This window comes from Heterocephalus glaber, unplaced genomic scaffold, assembly GCF_053883595.1.
Source record: "Heterocephalus glaber isolate CG9 unplaced genomic scaffold, H.glaber_assembly_v1.0 deba00000470, whole genome shotgun sequence".
Taxonomy (NCBI): domain Eukaryota; kingdom Metazoa; phylum Chordata; class Mammalia; order Rodentia; family Bathyergidae; genus Heterocephalus; species Heterocephalus glaber.
In genome coordinates this window covers 27,767,437-27,786,282 of record NW_028258145.1, presented here as the reverse complement: position 1 = coordinate 27,786,282, position 18,846 = coordinate 27,767,437, and the positions used below count along the sequence as shown (strand labels likewise).

At 42.0% G+C, this 18,846-nt stretch overlaps 1 protein-coding gene across 1 annotated transcript in view; it reads right to left on the bottom strand.

The window, feature by feature from the left end:
* Positions 1 to 5,524: 5,524 nt before the first annotated feature.
* Tacr1 (tachykinin receptor 1) overlaps positions 5,525 to 18,846 on the bottom strand; it is a 212,268-nt gene continuing 198,946 nt past the window's right edge. Inside the window, exons 3-5 of the mRNA XM_004844651.3 lie at positions 11,726 to 11,876; positions 10,049 to 10,245; positions 5,525 to 8,767 (exon numbers count right to left, since the gene is read on the bottom strand). Of these exons, the coding sequence (XP_004844708.1) occupies positions 8,476 to 8,767; positions 10,049 to 10,245; positions 11,726 to 11,876 (640 nt within the window). The 3' untranslated portion in view covers positions 5,525 to 8,475. The remainder of the gene's footprint in view (positions 8,768 to 10,048; positions 10,246 to 11,725; positions 11,877 to 18,846) is intronic.

Here is an 18,846-nt window from a genome sequence, read left to right as displayed (position 1 = left end):
CTTTTTCCTTATTTCAAATTATCAATTATTCATTTTAATCATTTTAACCCTTGTTTACACGGTCAGTTTCTCACACTAGTGAAACTATTCGGTATTTACACGTGTGTCCTATTTTCATTATTTGGAAAGCTGCTTGCTAGCAGGGACCATATCTGTTTTTACTTCTGTTGCAGCCCTGAGGCCCAGCATGGGGCCCACACTATTGCAGACCAAAATTCAAATGAGCAAGGAACTAGGAGCCCTCTTCCTTCACAGGAGCCATTGGAGATTATTTCTAGAGTATCAAAGCACCAATACCATGCTGCTTCTGAGAAAATGAGTCATCATTTATGAAGGAACATTTCCAGAGATTTGGTAAATGTTTGTTTAAGGAGTGTGTTTGGGGACCATCACAATTATCCCTTTCTTATTGTGTAGCCAAAAAATAGCATCCAGAGATGCTGCATCCCAGTTCTTAGCCACACTCCAGATGCTGCCCCTGTTATTGTGATGTTTCATGAAACCCTATACTGCTATCTAAAGAGAGATAAAATTAGGGAGAGTTGTGGCTTATAGTCTTTTTTTTTTTTAACTTGTTGTAAAAAGAAACATATCCTACTGCTTGTATTTTAGTTATATGCCAACCTTCTTCCCCCTCCTTCTCACTGTTTACAGAAACAACATTGCTCGGTATATAGACTTCTCTCCTTGCTTGGATGTGTATCTAAGTTGAACATGTGGGAAAAGATATAAATAATTGAAATAGTTATAAAATTTGATTGAGTGTTAGAATTGTATAAAAATAAAGTGTCATCCTATAAAATACTCTGAGAACTGTTTTAGAATCCAGGAAAGGCAAACAATTGCATTCTGAGTTGGGCACAGTTTTAAGATTGGGGCCTCCAAGAGTCAGCAGCTACAGCATATGTTAGGGTATTTGGAAAGTGAAAATTTTACACTTTAGTTCTAACTTTGCAAACTTTCATGAAGGAAGACAAAAACTGGGGCATAGAATAGGTGGGGGATAGTGAGCTTCTTTGTGTAAGAGGAATAATATTGAAATGTTGCAATAAACACTGGGCTCAAACAGTGGGACATGAAGTAGGTTGAATGACCCCACCTTGCAACATCTCCCCTCATTGTTCCTCTCTCCTCTCATGATGCTGAACCTGGGGCTTTGCACACAACAAAATTCACATGCCCAGTCCCTTGGGGTTCTGCCTCAACCAAGAGAAGCAAACCTCTGGTGTTAGGAACTCCTCCATTCACCTGCCTATATTTCATCCAAAATCATTGACTTGGTCCCTCTTGTTTTCAACTTCCCCATTTCTTTGCTTGAATTCTGAGTTTTCCTCTATGGTGCAGCAATCCTGTGAGCAATCTTCTGGGTGATGTTCTGGTGCAACCTGGGCCCCAGGCCACACTCCCTTTGTGTGTTATTTTCATGGAGAGTCAAGAGGTCCTTTCCCTTTCTCTCTGCCTCCAATACAGTACTTAGGTGAGTCTGGTCTTAAAGATGGGACAGGGATTCTTGAGTCGTTAGCTGTAAACGTAAGTCATTATCCTTTACAATGACATTTGTTTTTCTAAAAGAAGCCTTTATCCCCCCCAAAATGCATATTTAGGGAATTTTATGCATCAAAGGCTAAATGTGGCAAGGTTAACTTTGGTTGGAAATCCTTGACAAGCTATATCATCCCTGAGAAAAATAGGACATTCAGCACTATGTCCCTGAAATACTTCTTTGTATTCTCAAAATTTTTGCCAAGTCAAGGGAACATGGTTAGTGGAAGGGACTGGAATGTCCACATGAGCGCTGAAGGACAGTGGGAACTGAGTAACTACTGTTATTTGTAGAAACTGCCTTTCTGCCTATATGCTAAGTCTGCTATTCTTTGAAATGTTGGTCATATAACGGAACAAAGCAAGCTAACAATGCCAGTGCTTATGAAGTTTTATTCTACGAACACCCTTCCTTGTGGAAACTGGGCATGGAACAAAACACTGTGGAGTGTAATCCAACTGCCCACCACTGGACATTATGAGTGCCTTCTGGCAGTTTTCTGTTTGGTCACCACTGGACTTCCTGATGGTTTTTTGTCTGGTTCACTGACACTGGACCTTGCCAGTGATCTGTCAAGCATGTTATCACTGGATCCTACCCTTGCCTGTTAGTAAATCTAACTTAACCTTACTCTTTTCTGTTCATATATATTGAATCTTCATTCTATCTCTGGGTATATTCTTCAGTCTCTTAGCACTCCATTGCTCAGAGGATGGGACACAAGTTCTCTTCAAACCATAGTTAGAAGCTGCCTGCACATCCCAATTGTAAGGATGACTACAGAAAGCATGAGGACAATTTACCCTTTAAAATAAGTTTCTGATCTAATGAAAGTATGGAAATTTGCTAATCCTGGAAACATGACCTTGTGAACACATCTGGCAATGTGTTTGAGGAGGCCATGTTAGCTTGGACTGTGGCACCTGTAAGGGATATGATGAATAAAGGAGATAGGAGAGGATCTTGCTTACGACCTTGGGCTTTGGAAGCACATATTACTGAGATTCAGTTCTGGTAATGGAATCTCAGACAAGTAACATCAACTATGCCTGCCTCGTCTCATATTAAATTCAGAAAAATAATGAGGCTGACTTCATGGCATATGAAGATCGAACTTGATAATGTATGCAAAGTGCTTGGCATGAGAGATCTTGAATATGATAGTATTGTTAGTATCACTATTTTATTATTGTAACATTTGAGATGGGGAGAGGGGAGGCAGCAGTTCTATTTTCTACTTTTGGGGGTTCACACTTTTCTGGAGCATGTTAAAACATTCTCTCCTTTCACTAACACATCCTTTTCCTCTATCAGACAAAGACTTTGGGGGATATCTTACTCTGTCCTTTTCTCCACCCTATTTAGTAGACAGATGCAATCCAGGAAATATGAATGTGTAGTGTCAAAGAAGTCTAAGCATGAAAGAAACACAGAGGAGAGGGCAAGGACTGTCTCCTCATGGGTGATAGCTAGGGATGGACATTTGTGAATAGGGATGAATTCTCATTACCATGATGTCTTAGTTTGGCTGCTATCAGAGAAGCCACAAACTAAGCAGATTAAACAATAGAATTTCATAGATCTGGAGGCTGGAAGTCCAAGATCATGGTGACAGCACGATCAGTTTCTATCAGGGCCCTCTTTCAGGGCTGCATTTGGCAGTTTTACTTTGTGGAGAGAGAAGCAAGCTCTCTCATGCTTCTTCTTATAATGACTCTAATCCTATCATGTGGACTCCGCTTTCATGGCCTAATCACCTCTTCAAACCCTGTATCCTAATACCATTACAATGAGGGTTTGGTTGGAGTTTCAGCATATGAAGTTGATGGGACACAAACATACAGTCCATAGTACATACCCAGCCCCCTATTGATTAGTGCATAAGGAAGGTAAAACCTAGAGATTTCAGCAGGGAATGTGTCAGGAGATGAGGGCTTCCAAGGATAGATGCAGGATTGGATTAAAGAATGGAGAAAAAAATGGGAAAGGGAAATAAAAATAGGACAGGAGACACATGTACACAATGCAGACAACCTAAACCAGAATATGTCTGAATGAAAATCCACAGAGCTAGCAGAATACACACTGCTAACATACTTTGGAGAGTGACAGGGAGAGAGGGTTGCCAGCCAGTTGCGTTCATGTCATGGCTAATATCCTTTAGTCACTGGTTCCTAATTAGCAGTCTCTTCTCTGTTTAAGCTGCCCAGCTTGAGAGAGAAGCCAGAACCAGAAGTTCACAACCCCTTTATGTTGAGAGATATGATTTATCATAGCCTCTTTCCTCTTCTTTCTGTTTTCCTGAACTGTGCAGAAATAAATGATGGTGTCTCAATGCCTTTGGACGTTTGGGAAGCAAGGTTTATAATCAGATGCTCCCTTCATGTTTGAAGATGGAGAGGAACATTCTCTGTGCATCTCTATCTCCCCAACCTCTGCTTGGGGTCATGACTTGAAATACAGTTCTTGGGTTCCAGGGTTGAGGAGGTCACTCACATATGTATACTCTATTTATGAAAGGGGTTTGAGGTAGCACAGGGGGAGGATTACCAAAGCCAGATGGCTTTAGGCACCTATAATTCCATGCAGATCACATGTGGTGAGGAATAAATGCAAACATCTTTATGTTTTTACAGAATGTCTGTACTCCACATCTTTTATTATTTGTTGACCTATAACTAAGTTGTAGTCCTTCCTTTCCTTAGCTAACAAATATCCATCTTTGCATGGAGAAGAGAGAGCATACTCCATCATTTGGTATTTTTACTTCCACAAGTATTTGTAATGGATTCTACAGTTTTAACTCATCTGAGTACCTGATTGGAATTATAATTTTATCCTGAGGCCGTTTTCTGCTTCCAAGCAGCCAGTGTGGTTCTTCTGGGGCTCATCTGCTTCTTAGTGTGCTTGGAAGGTCTCAAGGCTCCTTGTTCCTCTCCTATAAGTAACTTAATGTCTCCTCTTTCTAAGGAATAGGGAGTTAATGATTCGTTTTGAGGAGATTCAGGTTTAATTGCACCACTTATCACAAATGTGTTTTATATATAATTTGTAAGGATCTTGAACGTAACTTATGGACTTGAAGCTTATCCAGGAACCTCACATAAGATGCCTTAATTTAAATAGAAACATCTTTATTATTAGTTTGCAATACTATTGCAGGTAGCTGTCTATGCTTACCTTAAACTCCTTCTTCTAGTACCTTTACAATCCTTGTCACCAACATTCTATTAGAAGCTGCTCATTGCTCTCTTGCTGGTGCTGCCTGAGGGGTGAGATGCCCCAGGGTATGCAGGTGACACAGAGGGTGCAAGTGGGCCAGGAACAGAAGCAGGTTGCTGGGCTCACATGATTACTACTGACATTTCCAACCAGCCAGGGATTCCCCATGTGATTTTGAACACAGAGGACTGAACTGAAGCTCAAGTGAGAAAGTGGGTGTTGAGGACTGTGGTCATCTGATGGCCTGCAGCTATAGTGCTTTAGGCTTCACCACAGAGTTCAAGGGCAAACCACTGTCCCCAGAGAGCTCCAACCAGCAGCCAACTGTGGTGAAATGCCAGGCTCGGTCAGTTTCTCTGGGTAGTCTCTGAGCACTGTTGTGTTCACAAATGAGCTGCCATGCAGTTTGGGGCTTTTCCTTTGATTCCTAGATCCTTTCCAGGTGTTAACCCTTAACCAGACCCAGGAAATCTCTTGCACTTCTGATACTGCCTTGGTATCTGCTTCTTGGAACAGCCTGCGCCAAAACAGCTCTAATCACAAGTGACATGGCTGGTCACTTCACACAATCTCATCTCAATTTCTCAAATCTCAGCCTGGAAACACTTCTCAGATCCCACTTGATCACAGAATTTGAAATTTCCTGGATGCTCCATCCATTTTCGTCCGTCTAGCTATACAAATGATGTAGGTTTCCAGCATTATCCTATCCAGTCTCTTATAGTTTCTGTTCCCTAGAGAAGAGACAAAGGCACGAGATGGTGAAAAACATACTTTATTTCTGTACAGAGATTCTTTCTAAGATCTCAGGCTGAAAAACATAGAGGCGTCAGGAATGGCCCCTCTCCATTTATCTCTCCTAAAATCAGGCCAATGAAGTGAGCTATTGATCCCTTTTTCCCAGGATTCCACTAAGTCCTGGGTCTTAGCATTCTGGCAGGGGTTGAGGAGGACAAAGGCTCTTGTTCTCTAGTTCCTTCTATAAAATCCCCTCAACACCCCCCAATTACTGTGAGTACATGATATAAATCAGAGCTCCTTCCCAAGAAAGAACAATGATGGAGAGGAGATTGCCACAACACAACACATTGACAGCAACTGGATTCCAGACTTTGGAAGTAATAGAACAAAGATGGCCCCATGATGTCTCCCATTCTATTACTATTGGACACTACATCAAGGAAACATACAGAAGAGATAAACACAGGTAATACAACTCTATACTAAGAATGAGATCCATGCACAGTGCAAATCATGGTATTCCTCATACACTGAGACCTGACAGCATTTTTATAAATTAAATGGATGTTGGGCAATAGAAGGCTTGCTGGCACTCTCTGATGTTTTTCTGCATTCAAAGCTGCTCAGAACCATTCCACACACCCTGTTATTATGCACAATGATGACGCTGTTCATCTATATCCCTTTAGGTCCATTGGACTGACTGGTGGCTCCCTCTGGAGTGTCTCAGAGAACTCTCACTGCAAGGACTCGCAGAACAGATCAATCTTTGAGCTCATTATCCTGGGAAGAATCTGCTTCTCAGATGCCTTCATCCCTGCTAGGAAGCTGGATTCACTAGGACCAGTAAGTTAGGAGTGGCAGGTCCAGTGAGCTTGTCCACAGTGGCGGGAGTTGTGTGTCCCTTGCTCAGGCCTCAGTCTAGAGCAGGGGCTTAGTGAATACTTGTTAAATTCAACTCTAACCTTCTTCTCTGTAGATGGGATGTCTCCACCTCTGTATAGCTTCTTTTTGAGTTCCTCTCAGGATCGTGTCGATTCTCAACATCCACATATGGCACAATTCTCTATTGGAAGTGTGACTAACACTTTGGGCATGGAATTTTGTTGCCTTTAAATTTAGTTTTCCAATTATAGATCTGCATCAGTCTGGCTTTCCTTTGTTTATTTGATACATCCCATACTGCTTTGAAGAAAATGATCCTCAAAGCTTTTTTTTTTTTCTGGCATATAGTATTTTTATACACCTTCTCCTCGGTGTGTGATTCTCTTGCACGGTTAGAAACAGCTGGGATGGTAGAGGCTGCAAACCTCTACCACATTGCCACATCGTGGCATTGTTCTCCCCTTGCATGCATCCAATATTCAAACCACAAGGAGGAAATTCATAGATACTATATGAAGCCTTTGCTTTTGACCGCATCAGGATCAGACACAGATCTGGGAGACAGAAAGAAACTGCATGTTCACTTGCTGGAGACCCCAAAGGTGTATTGGGACAGGAAACCTTCAGCTCATGTTGGCAGACTGACTATTCTTTAGGGTTGGTGGGTCACTCTACCCCTTATAAATAGAAGACCAGCAGAGCTATTGGACAGGAAGAGGACACTCAGAGACGGAGGGAAGATGCAAGGTGCCTCTTCCCAAAAGTGCAGTTCCAGGGTGTAGCAGTTTCACTCTACAGGCTTCTGAGCCCATGCGTTATGCTAGCACAAAGATAAGAATCTGGGTTAGTGCCTCTGTCCTAAGATACTGAGAAGCCAGAGTAGGAAGCCTGCATGCTGGTCTTCCTCGGTGGTGTTCTTAAGTTGTTTACCTGTACAAGCCTGCTGGAGAGATGCAGGCCTTGTCATGAAGTCCTCTGCTCTACTCAAGGCCAAGATCTTTTGGGAGGAGGAATATACTCAGGGTTTTAGGGTAAATGGGAGAATGTCTGAGATGGATATTTACATGTTTTAGCAGTTGCTGTATCTCCAGGAGATGGGTATCACTGCTCCTACTTTATGATTACCATTTTTTGGTGAAACAAACAAACAAAAATGTATAGGATCATTGAACCATAGAATATTTAGATTCTAGAGGACACTTAGATGATTTAGTTCAGCCTCACTATTTTATACATGAGGACAGAGGCTCAGATAGATTAAGCCTGGCAAGTGCCTCCTGATTCTTGGTCAGAATAGACATTAGCTGGCATCCATAGACACACTCTACCAGCACAGATTGTTCAGGGTGGCCTCTGGGGATATAATGCAGAAGAGCCTGAGGCTCTCAATTCCATCATGTTTAAATGAACTGAATGAAATATTGAGATATTAAATAGGGGCAGACATATATCTTTCTTTCAAGGATGCTTAAAAGATGAAGTTAGATCTTTCATGCAGATTTTATGTGGCACATTCTTTTGTTCACCCTGTCTATTGAAGGCTGGAGCAATGTGAACCACCAGCTGAAGGAAGCTAATCTGAGGATGGGTGAGAATGACTTTACTGAATAAGACAAAGGCTCCAGGCAAACAGATCTCTGGGATCTGTTACTGTGCTGCAGAACTTACCCTTAAATAAGCACCCACATGCTGTCCAAGTCACTTCTAGAATCATGGAATGAATCACAGAAAAAATCTAGTTCAACCTCCTTATTTTACAAACTTAGAGAAGTTCAATTATTTGCTTTAGGTCACACAGCATGGGGATGGCAATGCCATGGATGAATCCAGATTGATTTTTTTTTTTTTTTGTACCAGGGATTGAACTCTGGACCTTGAGCTTACATGGCAGGTGACAGAATCACGGAGCTAAATCCCCAGGCCTAGATCAATTTTAGGATGGAATGCTTTTTCTAAACCATTCTGACCCTTCCAAAAGCTCCAATGTTAGGGTGTTTCTGACGTTTCCAAATCAAGGAAGTATCCATGCATGAATGAAGCAGGACAGAGGTGACCAAGGCCGCACCTGCTGGAGGGCCTGCTGCCTAGGACAGCATGTTAGAGTAGAAGCTGGAGCCCTCTGTCATGGTCTTGGAGCTGCTGCGTGAGGAGCCATTGGAGGTCAGGTCCAGGGATGAAGGTGTGGCCTTGGGGCCTTCCTCGGGATCCTCCTCATGGGCCCCAACCACTGTGGAGATGGTGGTTTCCAGGCGGCTGACTTTGTACATGCTACCCTGGGTCTGGAGATACCGGGTGGATTTCATTTCAAGGCCTTCATAGTCACCGGCGCTGATGAAGGGGCAGCACCGGAAGGCATGCTTGAAGCCCAGGCGGAACCTGGAGAGAGAGGAGATGGAGAGGTGACCCTTGGGGATGGCCTGCTTCCAGACTTTTCCCACCACTGCATCAGTTCTGCAACACATGGCACACTCAAGCATGACCCTCTGTCATTGTGCTTTAAATAAACTAACGAACATCTGGAGAGGCTGTGGTCAAAAAGATCAAGGTCAACTATCAAGGTCAAGTCCAAGACTAGAATCCAAGTTCGTGTGAAATGGATGTATTTCCTGATTGTGGTCCCTGGATTATGCTGCCTCCTCTGGTGTGGGATTAGAAGACTGGGTCAATTCAACATTAACAAAAACACTCACCAAGAGTTTTCTGTGTGTACCTTACTGTGCTAGTCACCAGGCTTATGGTAAAAACACATACTGAGTCTCAGTCCTTTCTCTCAAGTGGCCCACTGACTGCCATAGAACTGTCTTCCAGTTGTGTCTTTTTAGCATGCCTCAGTTTCCCTGCTCGTTAAACAGCCATTACTTAAAGATGTTTAGGGAGATTTGCCCCCAAATTTTAAGCAGGTAGTGAAGCTCTTAGAAGAAGGATAAATGTATGAATTAGGTTAACAGAAGTCATTCAGGCAAGTTCAAGTCAGTGTTTTCCCCAGACTCGTACCTTATTGATGCCTGATTCACAGAAGGATCACCTCAGACTGATGACTGATGGATAGAAAGACTGCATCAATATTTTCATCCTCCTCTTCCTCTCTGGAGAGAGCTGGAGTGGTGCTCTGGATGGTAGACTGTGCTGCGGCCTGGCATCCCAGGCTTTCTTGGGAACCCTCTGCATGCCACGGTGGATTTCCTATCACTGAGCACCATTCCTGGTGGTTCTTCCTTTTCCCACTTATCTAAGACTGGTTTCTGCTGAAAGGATGCCTGCCTCCAGTCCATCTGACCATGTAAGGACAAGTAATGTCCTGCTGGAAATGCTAGATGAAACTGGGGAATGTTGCCCAAATTATACGGTGGGATGGGAAGAAGATCCACCTTACATGTGCCAATCACAGTGTTTTGTAATTTGATTTAATTTAGTTGCCAGTATTTATTTAAGGATCAGAAGATCTCAACAAAAATATGGATTTCTGGTTCCTCTTGGAAAACAAATGAAAACAGTCCATCTTGGGCTGATTCTTGCACAGCTATAACCAGCAGAGGCTGTATAGTATGGTGGTTAGTGAGTCCCCATCTCTCCCTCTTGTCTTATAGCCAGCTGTGCTCATTTATGTTGGCTGCTTAGGTTGTGGCCTCTGGAAAGGGTGTGGGGTAGCTTCCTCACCTGTCATTGAGGCAGCAGTAGATGATGGGATTGTACATAGTGGAGCTCATGGCCAGCCACATGATGGCCAGGTAGACCTGCTGGATAAACTTCTTTAGGTAGAGATCTGGGTTGATGTAGGGCAGGAGGAAGAAGATGTGGAAGGGAAGCCAGCAGATGGCGAAGGTGCACACCACTACGATCATCATCTTGACCACCTGGTGAGAGGGTGAGACAGGTGAGCACCTGTGCATTCTTCATCTCTCAAGGCTGCTCCCTGCCCCTCAATGCACGCAGTATGATACGGGGTGGGAGGTACTTATAATATGCCTTCCAAGGAGGAAGAAGGACCTTTAAGATCTGGTGCCAAAGGACTTGGGTTGTGTGGGTAGTTCTTGGAGTGTGGCCCTAGGATTTAGACCCTTGCCATCACTGGGGAGCTTGTTAGGGGTGCAAATCCCTGGGCCTATCCTAGACTTACATGGGATCAGAAACTCTGAGGAGGGACCCAGAACTCTGTGCTGCACCAACCCTTGAGATGGTTCTTATGTGCTCTCAATTCTGGGGCAACTATGTTATGTGACCCTTCTAGGCAATGGCTGAAGAAGCCAAGAGAGACCAATTGAGGAACAAGGGTGAGTGGGTGTTCAGGAGGAGGAGGAACAGGAGGGTGAATGAGGAGAGAGGTGGTGAGCTTTTTCTGAGGACTGGAGGAGAGGGAAGGGGAAGCAGAGATTCTGACAACGGTAACAAAGGCTCATCCAGTGTTTAAATTAGGCTTAAAAGAGGGTCTTATGAAAACTGAGTGCTGTGGTCTGGATGTTTGTCTCCCCTCATGCCTCACATTCATATGTTAGAATCCTAAACCCAAGATGATGGCATTAGGAGGCGGTGTTTAGGAAGCCATTAGGTCTTGAGTGTAGAGCCTCAGGAATGGGATGAATGCCCTTACAAGAGGCTTGAAAGTCCCTTGCCTCTTCTATCATGTGAGGGAGGACACAGCAAGAAGGAACCATCCATGAATCAAGAAACAGCTCTAAGGAAACACTGAATCTGCTGGTGCCTTGATCTTGGACTTTAGAACCTCCAGAGAAATAAAACTTCAGTTGTTTACAAGTTCCCTGGTCAAAGATATTTTGTTATAATTGTAGAAATTGACAAAGATTCTGGATGATGTAAACTTCTTATCCCCACGAAATCTTTAGTGAAGGACACAGCATCCATACAATGAAATGCTATGCAAAGAAGTACAAAGCAGTGGAGAAAGGGATGAGAAAACTCATTATATATTGACTCTGGGATTCTTGAGGGTTTTAAGTGAAGAATGTGACAATAGTATGTATATACTATTTGTGTAAAGAAAAGAAAATAATATATATTTATTTAGTTTATGAATGTCATTATCTACAAGGGCTAGTAAGAAACAAATAACAGTGGTAACTGGGGTGTATGTTTCTGTGTGTGTATGTGAATAAGAGTGTGTATGTGTGTATACATATGTATGAGTGTGTATGTGTATGAGCGTGTGAATGTGTGTATGAGTGTAATAAAGAAAGGTCTCTCCTCTTCTTTCCTCCCCATACCAGGAAAAATTCTGCACCTGCTCCCTGGGGGGTTCACAGACCCCCCCCAACCCTGTGAGCCCACCTGCTGCCTGTGCTGGGGGTGGGGGTCAGGTGCTGTCTGCCTCTTGCTCACCTTGCGCTTGGCAGACACTTGCTCGTGGTACCGGTCAGAGGAGTCCCCGGGGATCTCACTGGCCCACAGTGTGATCCCCACTACTGTGTAGGCATAGCCGATCACCAGCAGGGGGAGGAAGTAGATCAGCACCGTCACACAGATGTGATACCTGCAGCAAAGTGGACAAGAAGTGTCAGTCTAAGAAAGAACAAGGGTAGTCCAGGCTTGACAGCAACCCTTCCCATCCTTTAGCACTATAAAGCTGGGCTGTGAGGCCTGCCACATACATAGGGTGAAAGGGTGACCAGCTAGAGAAAGCAAATCTCTCCAATTTATGTTCCCCTTGTGGACTTTTGCCATGATGGGGTTTATTGTTCAGATTGAAAAGAGAGAGGAAAAAAATAGATGATAGGGAACTGAATCTATTGTATACTTGTGGCAATTTAAACTAAAATTGTTAATTTTAATATTACTTACCCTTCATAACACAAGAATTCAAATCTAGGCTGCATAATTAGAAGTATATGCTGTACAATGAAGGAGGTGATTTTACCATGTAATTCATACTTGTAGACTAGTATATTTAAATGAGCACCACTATAGTTGATGAGTCCCAATCTTTGCTATGTGATGCAGGGGACTGCAATATTGATTATGTCCAAAGCAGGCTGTAAGCAGTGTAGACTGTGAAGAGTTAACCCCACAACTGGCCTGTTTTGAGAAGCAAGTCTGGCTGAAGCCTATATACTGAGATCAGAGTAACTCACACCCAAATTCTGTTTCCATAATTAAAACTTTCTTAACTAGAAGGACAGTGTTCTAATTACAATCATATATCTTGTCTATTCTGTTCCTAATGCAAGAATGTTTTGTCTTGTCCTTTGCTTACATTAGTTTGCAAAAAAACTGCATGACTGAGCATCCTCACTCACACCCTTGCACATAGCTCCCCTTTACCCCAGTTGGTTACCAATAAAAAATCAGTGGCTTGGACTGGCACCAGCACATTGGTCATCCTGGCATCTCGCTCTATCGTCTCTCTTAGTTCTGTCTTTTAGGTCCCCCCCCCCCCAGGCTTGCATTGTACACTGAGCAGGAGACTGGAGCCTACTGCAGAGGTTTTTAGTAATGTTTCAGTGGTCCCCAGTAATGTGACAAATAGATTCATGGATAGAAGAATAATTACCTTGGAGAGTTAAGACTAATTCTAGAACTTGGATCCATGGGTGAAATCCACCAAGTGTAAGTTTCTAAGCCTAGCCTTTAGGAATATACTCTAGTTAGATTTCTGCCTGGATCTCTAAGTCAACACTTGAAAGACAGGCAGACACCACCTGACTCATATTTAACTAGACATGAGCAAGAAATAAATCTCTGCAATGTTAAACCACAGCGTTTTGGAGTTTTGTTGTAGCAGCATGGATGATTATCTTATTCTGTGTACAGCAAGGCTTCTTCTCGGTAGCAGACTCAAATATGCTTTTTGAATTTTGAGCACAAGTGTTTTTCTCAGGGGGTCCTTGGCTTCTCTGGCAAGCTGTAGCCTTCTTCCCAGATGTGAGCATAATAGAGAGGCTCTGCACTTCCAGTAGCAGTTACAACAATGATGAGGACAGCTAATATCTTGGGAGACTTATTCTAGTGCAGTGCTGTGGTGTGGGTATGGTTTGTTCCTCAAAGGTTCATGTGCTGGACCCTTGGTCTGCAGGGCGGTGGTTTTGAGGTGGTGAGACCAATAAGAGATGGGCAAGGGGAGGTTCATAGGTCTTGGAGTTGCACCCTCATGGATGGATCATGCTGTCTCCTGGGAGTGGGTCAGTCTCACGGGACTAGATCCCACAAGAATGGGTTGGCACAGGGAGCCTCCCACTTCCCCTAACTCATGCACATTAGCCCCCATTATTGCACATGCCCCTGCCACTATGATGTAACCCACCATAAGACCTGCACCAGAGCTGACCAAATGCAGTGCCCTTGAGCTTTTAGAACTGTGAACTAAATGATCCTCTTTTCTCTATAGAGTACCCAACCTCTGGAATTTTATTACAGCAACACAATATAGACCACAGCTGCCACTGTGCTAATAATAATATTAATGGCAGCAATAGTAACAGAAATGGTAACTTTGGAGAATTTATGAAGAGAACAGTGCCAAGCATTTTACTATCATTCTTTTATATATAAAATCCTTTCAGTGAGTAATTAGGTAGGGGCTATCGCAATCCCACTGTGTAGATGAGGAAATTAAATTTTAGAGTTTAATTAATTTGTCTAAGTTCACAACTGATAACAGGAGGAGTTGGGTGCAGGATGAGGTCTCTGCCCCCAGAGCCAGCTTCTTGCCTTTGGAAGAGTCACTGACTGATTATTTCCTTCTATTCTGGATACCGCTTGTGCTGATTCTCTGCAATGATTTTCTTTCAAAAAGGAAAGCCCACTTATCCATTTAATTTCTCCTTTATCGATACTCCACTTGCTTTCAATCTCTACTTTGTAAAGCCCTGCAGCTTTGCTACTTATACATCCACTTCTGACTATTAAAATTTGCAATTTGAAAATACTTGAAGAATTCTTAAAAACAATGAGCCACAGATTCAGCAAAGCAGAGCACAAGTGCATCTCTTCTGTGCAGATGGGGTACTCCTGGCGCAGCAGGCTCTCCAGGTCGCTTGCATTGTCATCTTCTCCAGCCACCACAGTAGTGGCTACATGGTGCGCTTCCTCCCAGATCTCAGTCCCTCCTCCAGGCTGCTGTAATGACAGCATTTATGAGCAAGGCGTTTAGAGACTCCAGCAGCAGAGCCAAAATGAGAACATCCATTAGGCTCAATGTCTCTTTCCTGTGAGAACAACCCTGTTTCCTGCAGCCTGACACTTGCTCAGGGGCCTATTCATGTTAGCTGATCCTCACAGGCCTCGGAGCCTTAGCACGACTGTTGGGTCAGGGTTGTGTTGAGAGGATGCTGCTGTCAGACCATGCTTCTTTCCCCAGGTCCGTGGTACTCTACTTGAGTGGGCCTCAGAATTCCCTGGGGCATTGGGCAATGGCACAGGACTGAGCCTCAGCCTGGGTTCTTGGCTCAGCAGCTCTGGGTGGGCCTGAGGGTCTGCATGGATAACATGTTCCTAGGAGATGCTGCTCCATGTCTGTTTCAGATTCTGGGAAACCTTGTTGCAGACCAGCACATGATGAAATGAGAACCAGCACAGAGCTTTACAAATGACCACTGCCCAGAGGTGTTCACTTATTTGGTCTGGGTGTAGGGGCAGGAAACTTGTTTTATTCCAATAGAGGACGAACATTGAGAATTATTGTTCATACCCTACATCTACAGTACCTCTGAGGCTCTACTTGGCCTCCACTGTTATTTGTGATTTAGAGACTTCAATAATGTGTATAAACATGGTTTATGGTGTCTGTATCTGATACTTTGGCATCTGAGGCTGGCTCCATGGTCTTGCCTGTCCTTTCCAGGTCTAGCCAATTTATAGAGATAACAAAAGACTCTCTTATCATCTGGCTTTCACATGTAAACTAAGAACCCATATCCTTGCTTGCTTTATGGGGCTTTTTCACTATATGATATTGTTCTCCTGTCTGAATTACCCAAGCCAAGCATCAGTCTATTAGGCAGCTCCTGAACCTCAGAGCCCACTGAAGTTAGTCAAGCTACTAATCCTAAACCTGTCTACCCTGCCTCCTTGGCTCTTTCCTGAGAAAATCCTAATTAAGCCTTTCTTTGTAGTATGGAGCCGTGCCCTTTCATCCTGAGAATTGTGAATAACAAAATACCTTTTCAATGGCAAACATGTCTGGTATGTTGGTCTTATCATACCTAAATACAAAATAAATATTTAAAAACAATATACCTTTTGGGAAATCATGAATCAAGTCATTAAAAATGCTAAGAGGAAGCAGTAAACATAATTTATCAGTCCTGTTTTTCAAAGAAAGCAAAGTAACTCAGTCATTTATTTGAGAACACAAAAATATACACTTAAGTTCAGTTAAAAAGTCAGGTAGAGTATTGCTTTTCCATGCTCAATAAGGATAATTAAGAAGAGCATAACAATATGATTCAGCAGGTCTTTTTCTAGGTACAGACCCAGAACAATAAAAAGGCTAGACCAAAACAGATACTTATATACCAACATTATTCACAACGTCTAGAAAGTGGAAACAAAATTCACCCTTAAAAAAGAATGGAGTTCAGTCATATTGGTAAACTTCGCAAACATTATGTTGAGTGAATGAACTTGCCATAAAAGGACAACTATTGTAGAATTTCACTTATATGAAATATAGGGATAGTTGTACAACATTGTGAATGTTCTTAATGCCACAAATTGCATGCTTTAAAATAGTTCAAAGGGTAGATATATTATATAATGTATATTTTATCACAATTAAATAATTACATAAAAATTCAGTCTAGCTAGGATCCTAGGTATCCAGATTTGCAGTCTTCTGGTCCTCTGACCACTCTCCAACAATCCTCTTTACAGAGGTAGGTTGACGCCTTCGATGAGATCAAATGTTAACCACATCCTCGTAAGTCTTGGTCAGATAACTCTTATTGCATAGTAACTGCAAATGCTCAATCCAAACAGTATTCAAATTATCAAAAATTCTGTATGAATGTAAGCCAAATGAATGAAATTGCATCATTAGAAAATATGAAAGTAAATACATTTCTTTCACTTTGATAATTTTTTGAAGAAATTTTACCATATTGTAGTTAATTGATATTTGGTAAATATATATGCTAAAATTATTGTTTTGGAGATCTGATCAATGAACCAGGGTAATCTTATTCTTTTTTTTCAATTAAATTCTTTTATTGGTACATTGTAGGTATACAACACAATTACATTTCTCATTGGGAATTGTACCTTTACATAATGCATCTTGGTTCTTAGTTTTTCCCCATTCCTAGGCCTCCCTTCACACCCTCCACCCTTCCCTATTTACAAAGGCTTTATTTCCATTTTTTCCATTTCTCATCATTTTTCCTTTCCCTTCTTTCCTTTCCCCTGCCCCTCCCACTACCCCTACCCCTTTGGACCTTTTCTTCCTATTTTGCATTATCAATTATTCATTCTAATCATTGGTACATTTTAGGTATACAATATAATGACATTCATCATTGGAAATTTGCACCTTTACATAGTCTCTCTTGGTTCTTATTTTTCACCCTTGCCCAGCCCTCCCTTCAAACCCTCCATTCCTCCCTATTTACAAAGATTTTGTTCCTATTTTTCCATTTTCTCATATTAATCCCACTCCCTTCTATCCTTTCCCCTAGCCCTCCCACTTCCTTCCCCTTTGCCCCTTTTCTTCCTATTTCACATGACCTATTATACATTTAGTCCTTATTTACACTTTCAGTTTCTCACACCAGAGAAACTATTCGGTATTTATTCATTTGTGTCCTATTTATTTCACTTAAGAGTATCACCTTAATGTGCATCCACTTAGCTATAAATGTCTCTAATTTCTCATTTTTTATGTCTGAGTAGTACTCCATTATATAAAAAAACCACATTTTCTTTATCCAGTCTCCAGTTGATGGGCATTTGGGCTGTTTCCAAGTTTTAGCTATTACAAACTGTGCTGCTATGAACATGGGTACACATATATCACTGTGGTATGATTCTTTTAATTCTTTGGGGAAGATCCCCAGCAGTGGAATACCTGGGTCAAATGGAACTTCCAGTCCTAGTTCTTTGAGGTATCTCCATACTGATTTCCACAGTGGTTGCACCAGTCTACACTCCCACCAGCAGTGGAGCAGGGTTCTTCTTTCCCCACAGCCCCGCCAGCATTTGTTATTGGTTGATTTCATGATAGCAGTCATTCTTTCTGGAGTGAGGTGGAATCTCAGCGTTGTTTTCATTTGCATCTCTTGAATGACCAGTGATGTTGAACATTTTTTCATATATTTATTTGCTATTTCTACTTCCTTGTCTGAGAAATGTCTGTTCATTTCAGATGCCCATTTTTGGACTGGGTCTTTAAATTTGGGAGGTTTGATTTTTTTAAGTTCTTTATAGATTCGAGATAGTAGACCTTTGTCTGAGGAAGAGCAGGTGAAGATTTTTTCCCACATTGTAGGTTGTCTCTTCACACTGCTGGTGGTTTCTCTTGCTGTGCAGAAGCCTTTTAATAAGAAGAGATCCCACTTGTTGATTGTTTGTGCTAGTTCATGGGCAACTGTGGTTTTGTTCATAATATCTTTTCCTACACCAATGTCTTCAAGGGTTCTACCTAACCTCTATTCCAACTGGTTCAGAGTTTTTATTTTAATATTTAGATCTTTAATCCATTTTGATTTTAGTTTAGTGCATGGTGAGAGATATAGGTCTAGTTTTAATCTTTGGCAAGTTGAAGCCCAATTTTTCCAGCACCATTTATTAAAGAGGCTATCTTTCCTCCAGTGAGGATGTTTGGCTCCTTTATTGAAGATGAGATAGCTGAGTGTGTCTGGCATTGTTTCTGCATCTTCTAATCTGTTCCACTGGTCCTCAAGCCTATTTCTTTGCCAGTACCATGCTGTTTTTATCACAGTAGCTTTGTAATATAGTTGCAGGTTGGGGATTGTGATACTCCCTGCCATGTCTCTGTTACCTAGAATTGCCTTTGCTATTCTGGGTCTCTTCTTGTTCCAAATGAATTTTTTTATTGTTTTCTCAAGGTCCATGAAGTATGCTGCTGGGATCTCAACTGGAATTGCATTAAATATATATAGCAGTTTTGGAAGTATGGCCATTTTCACTCTATTAATCCTTCCTACCCAGGAGCAGGGGATGTCTGTCCATTTTCTGACATCATCTTCAATCTCTCTTTTCAGAGTGCCATAGTTTTCAGAGAAGAGGTCTTTGATTTCTTTCGTTAGGTTGATTCCTAGGTATTTCAGTTTTTTGGATGCTATTGTGAAAGGAATTATTTGCCCTATTTCTCTCTCAGTGAGTCTGTCATTTGTGTAGAGGAAAGCTATTTATTTTTGTGTGTTGACCTTGTAACCAGCTACTTGACTGAATTTGGTTATTAAGTCTAGAAGATTTTTGGTGGAGTTCTTCGGGTCTTCTATATAGAGTATCATGTCATTTGCAAATAATGACAATTTGACTTCTTCATT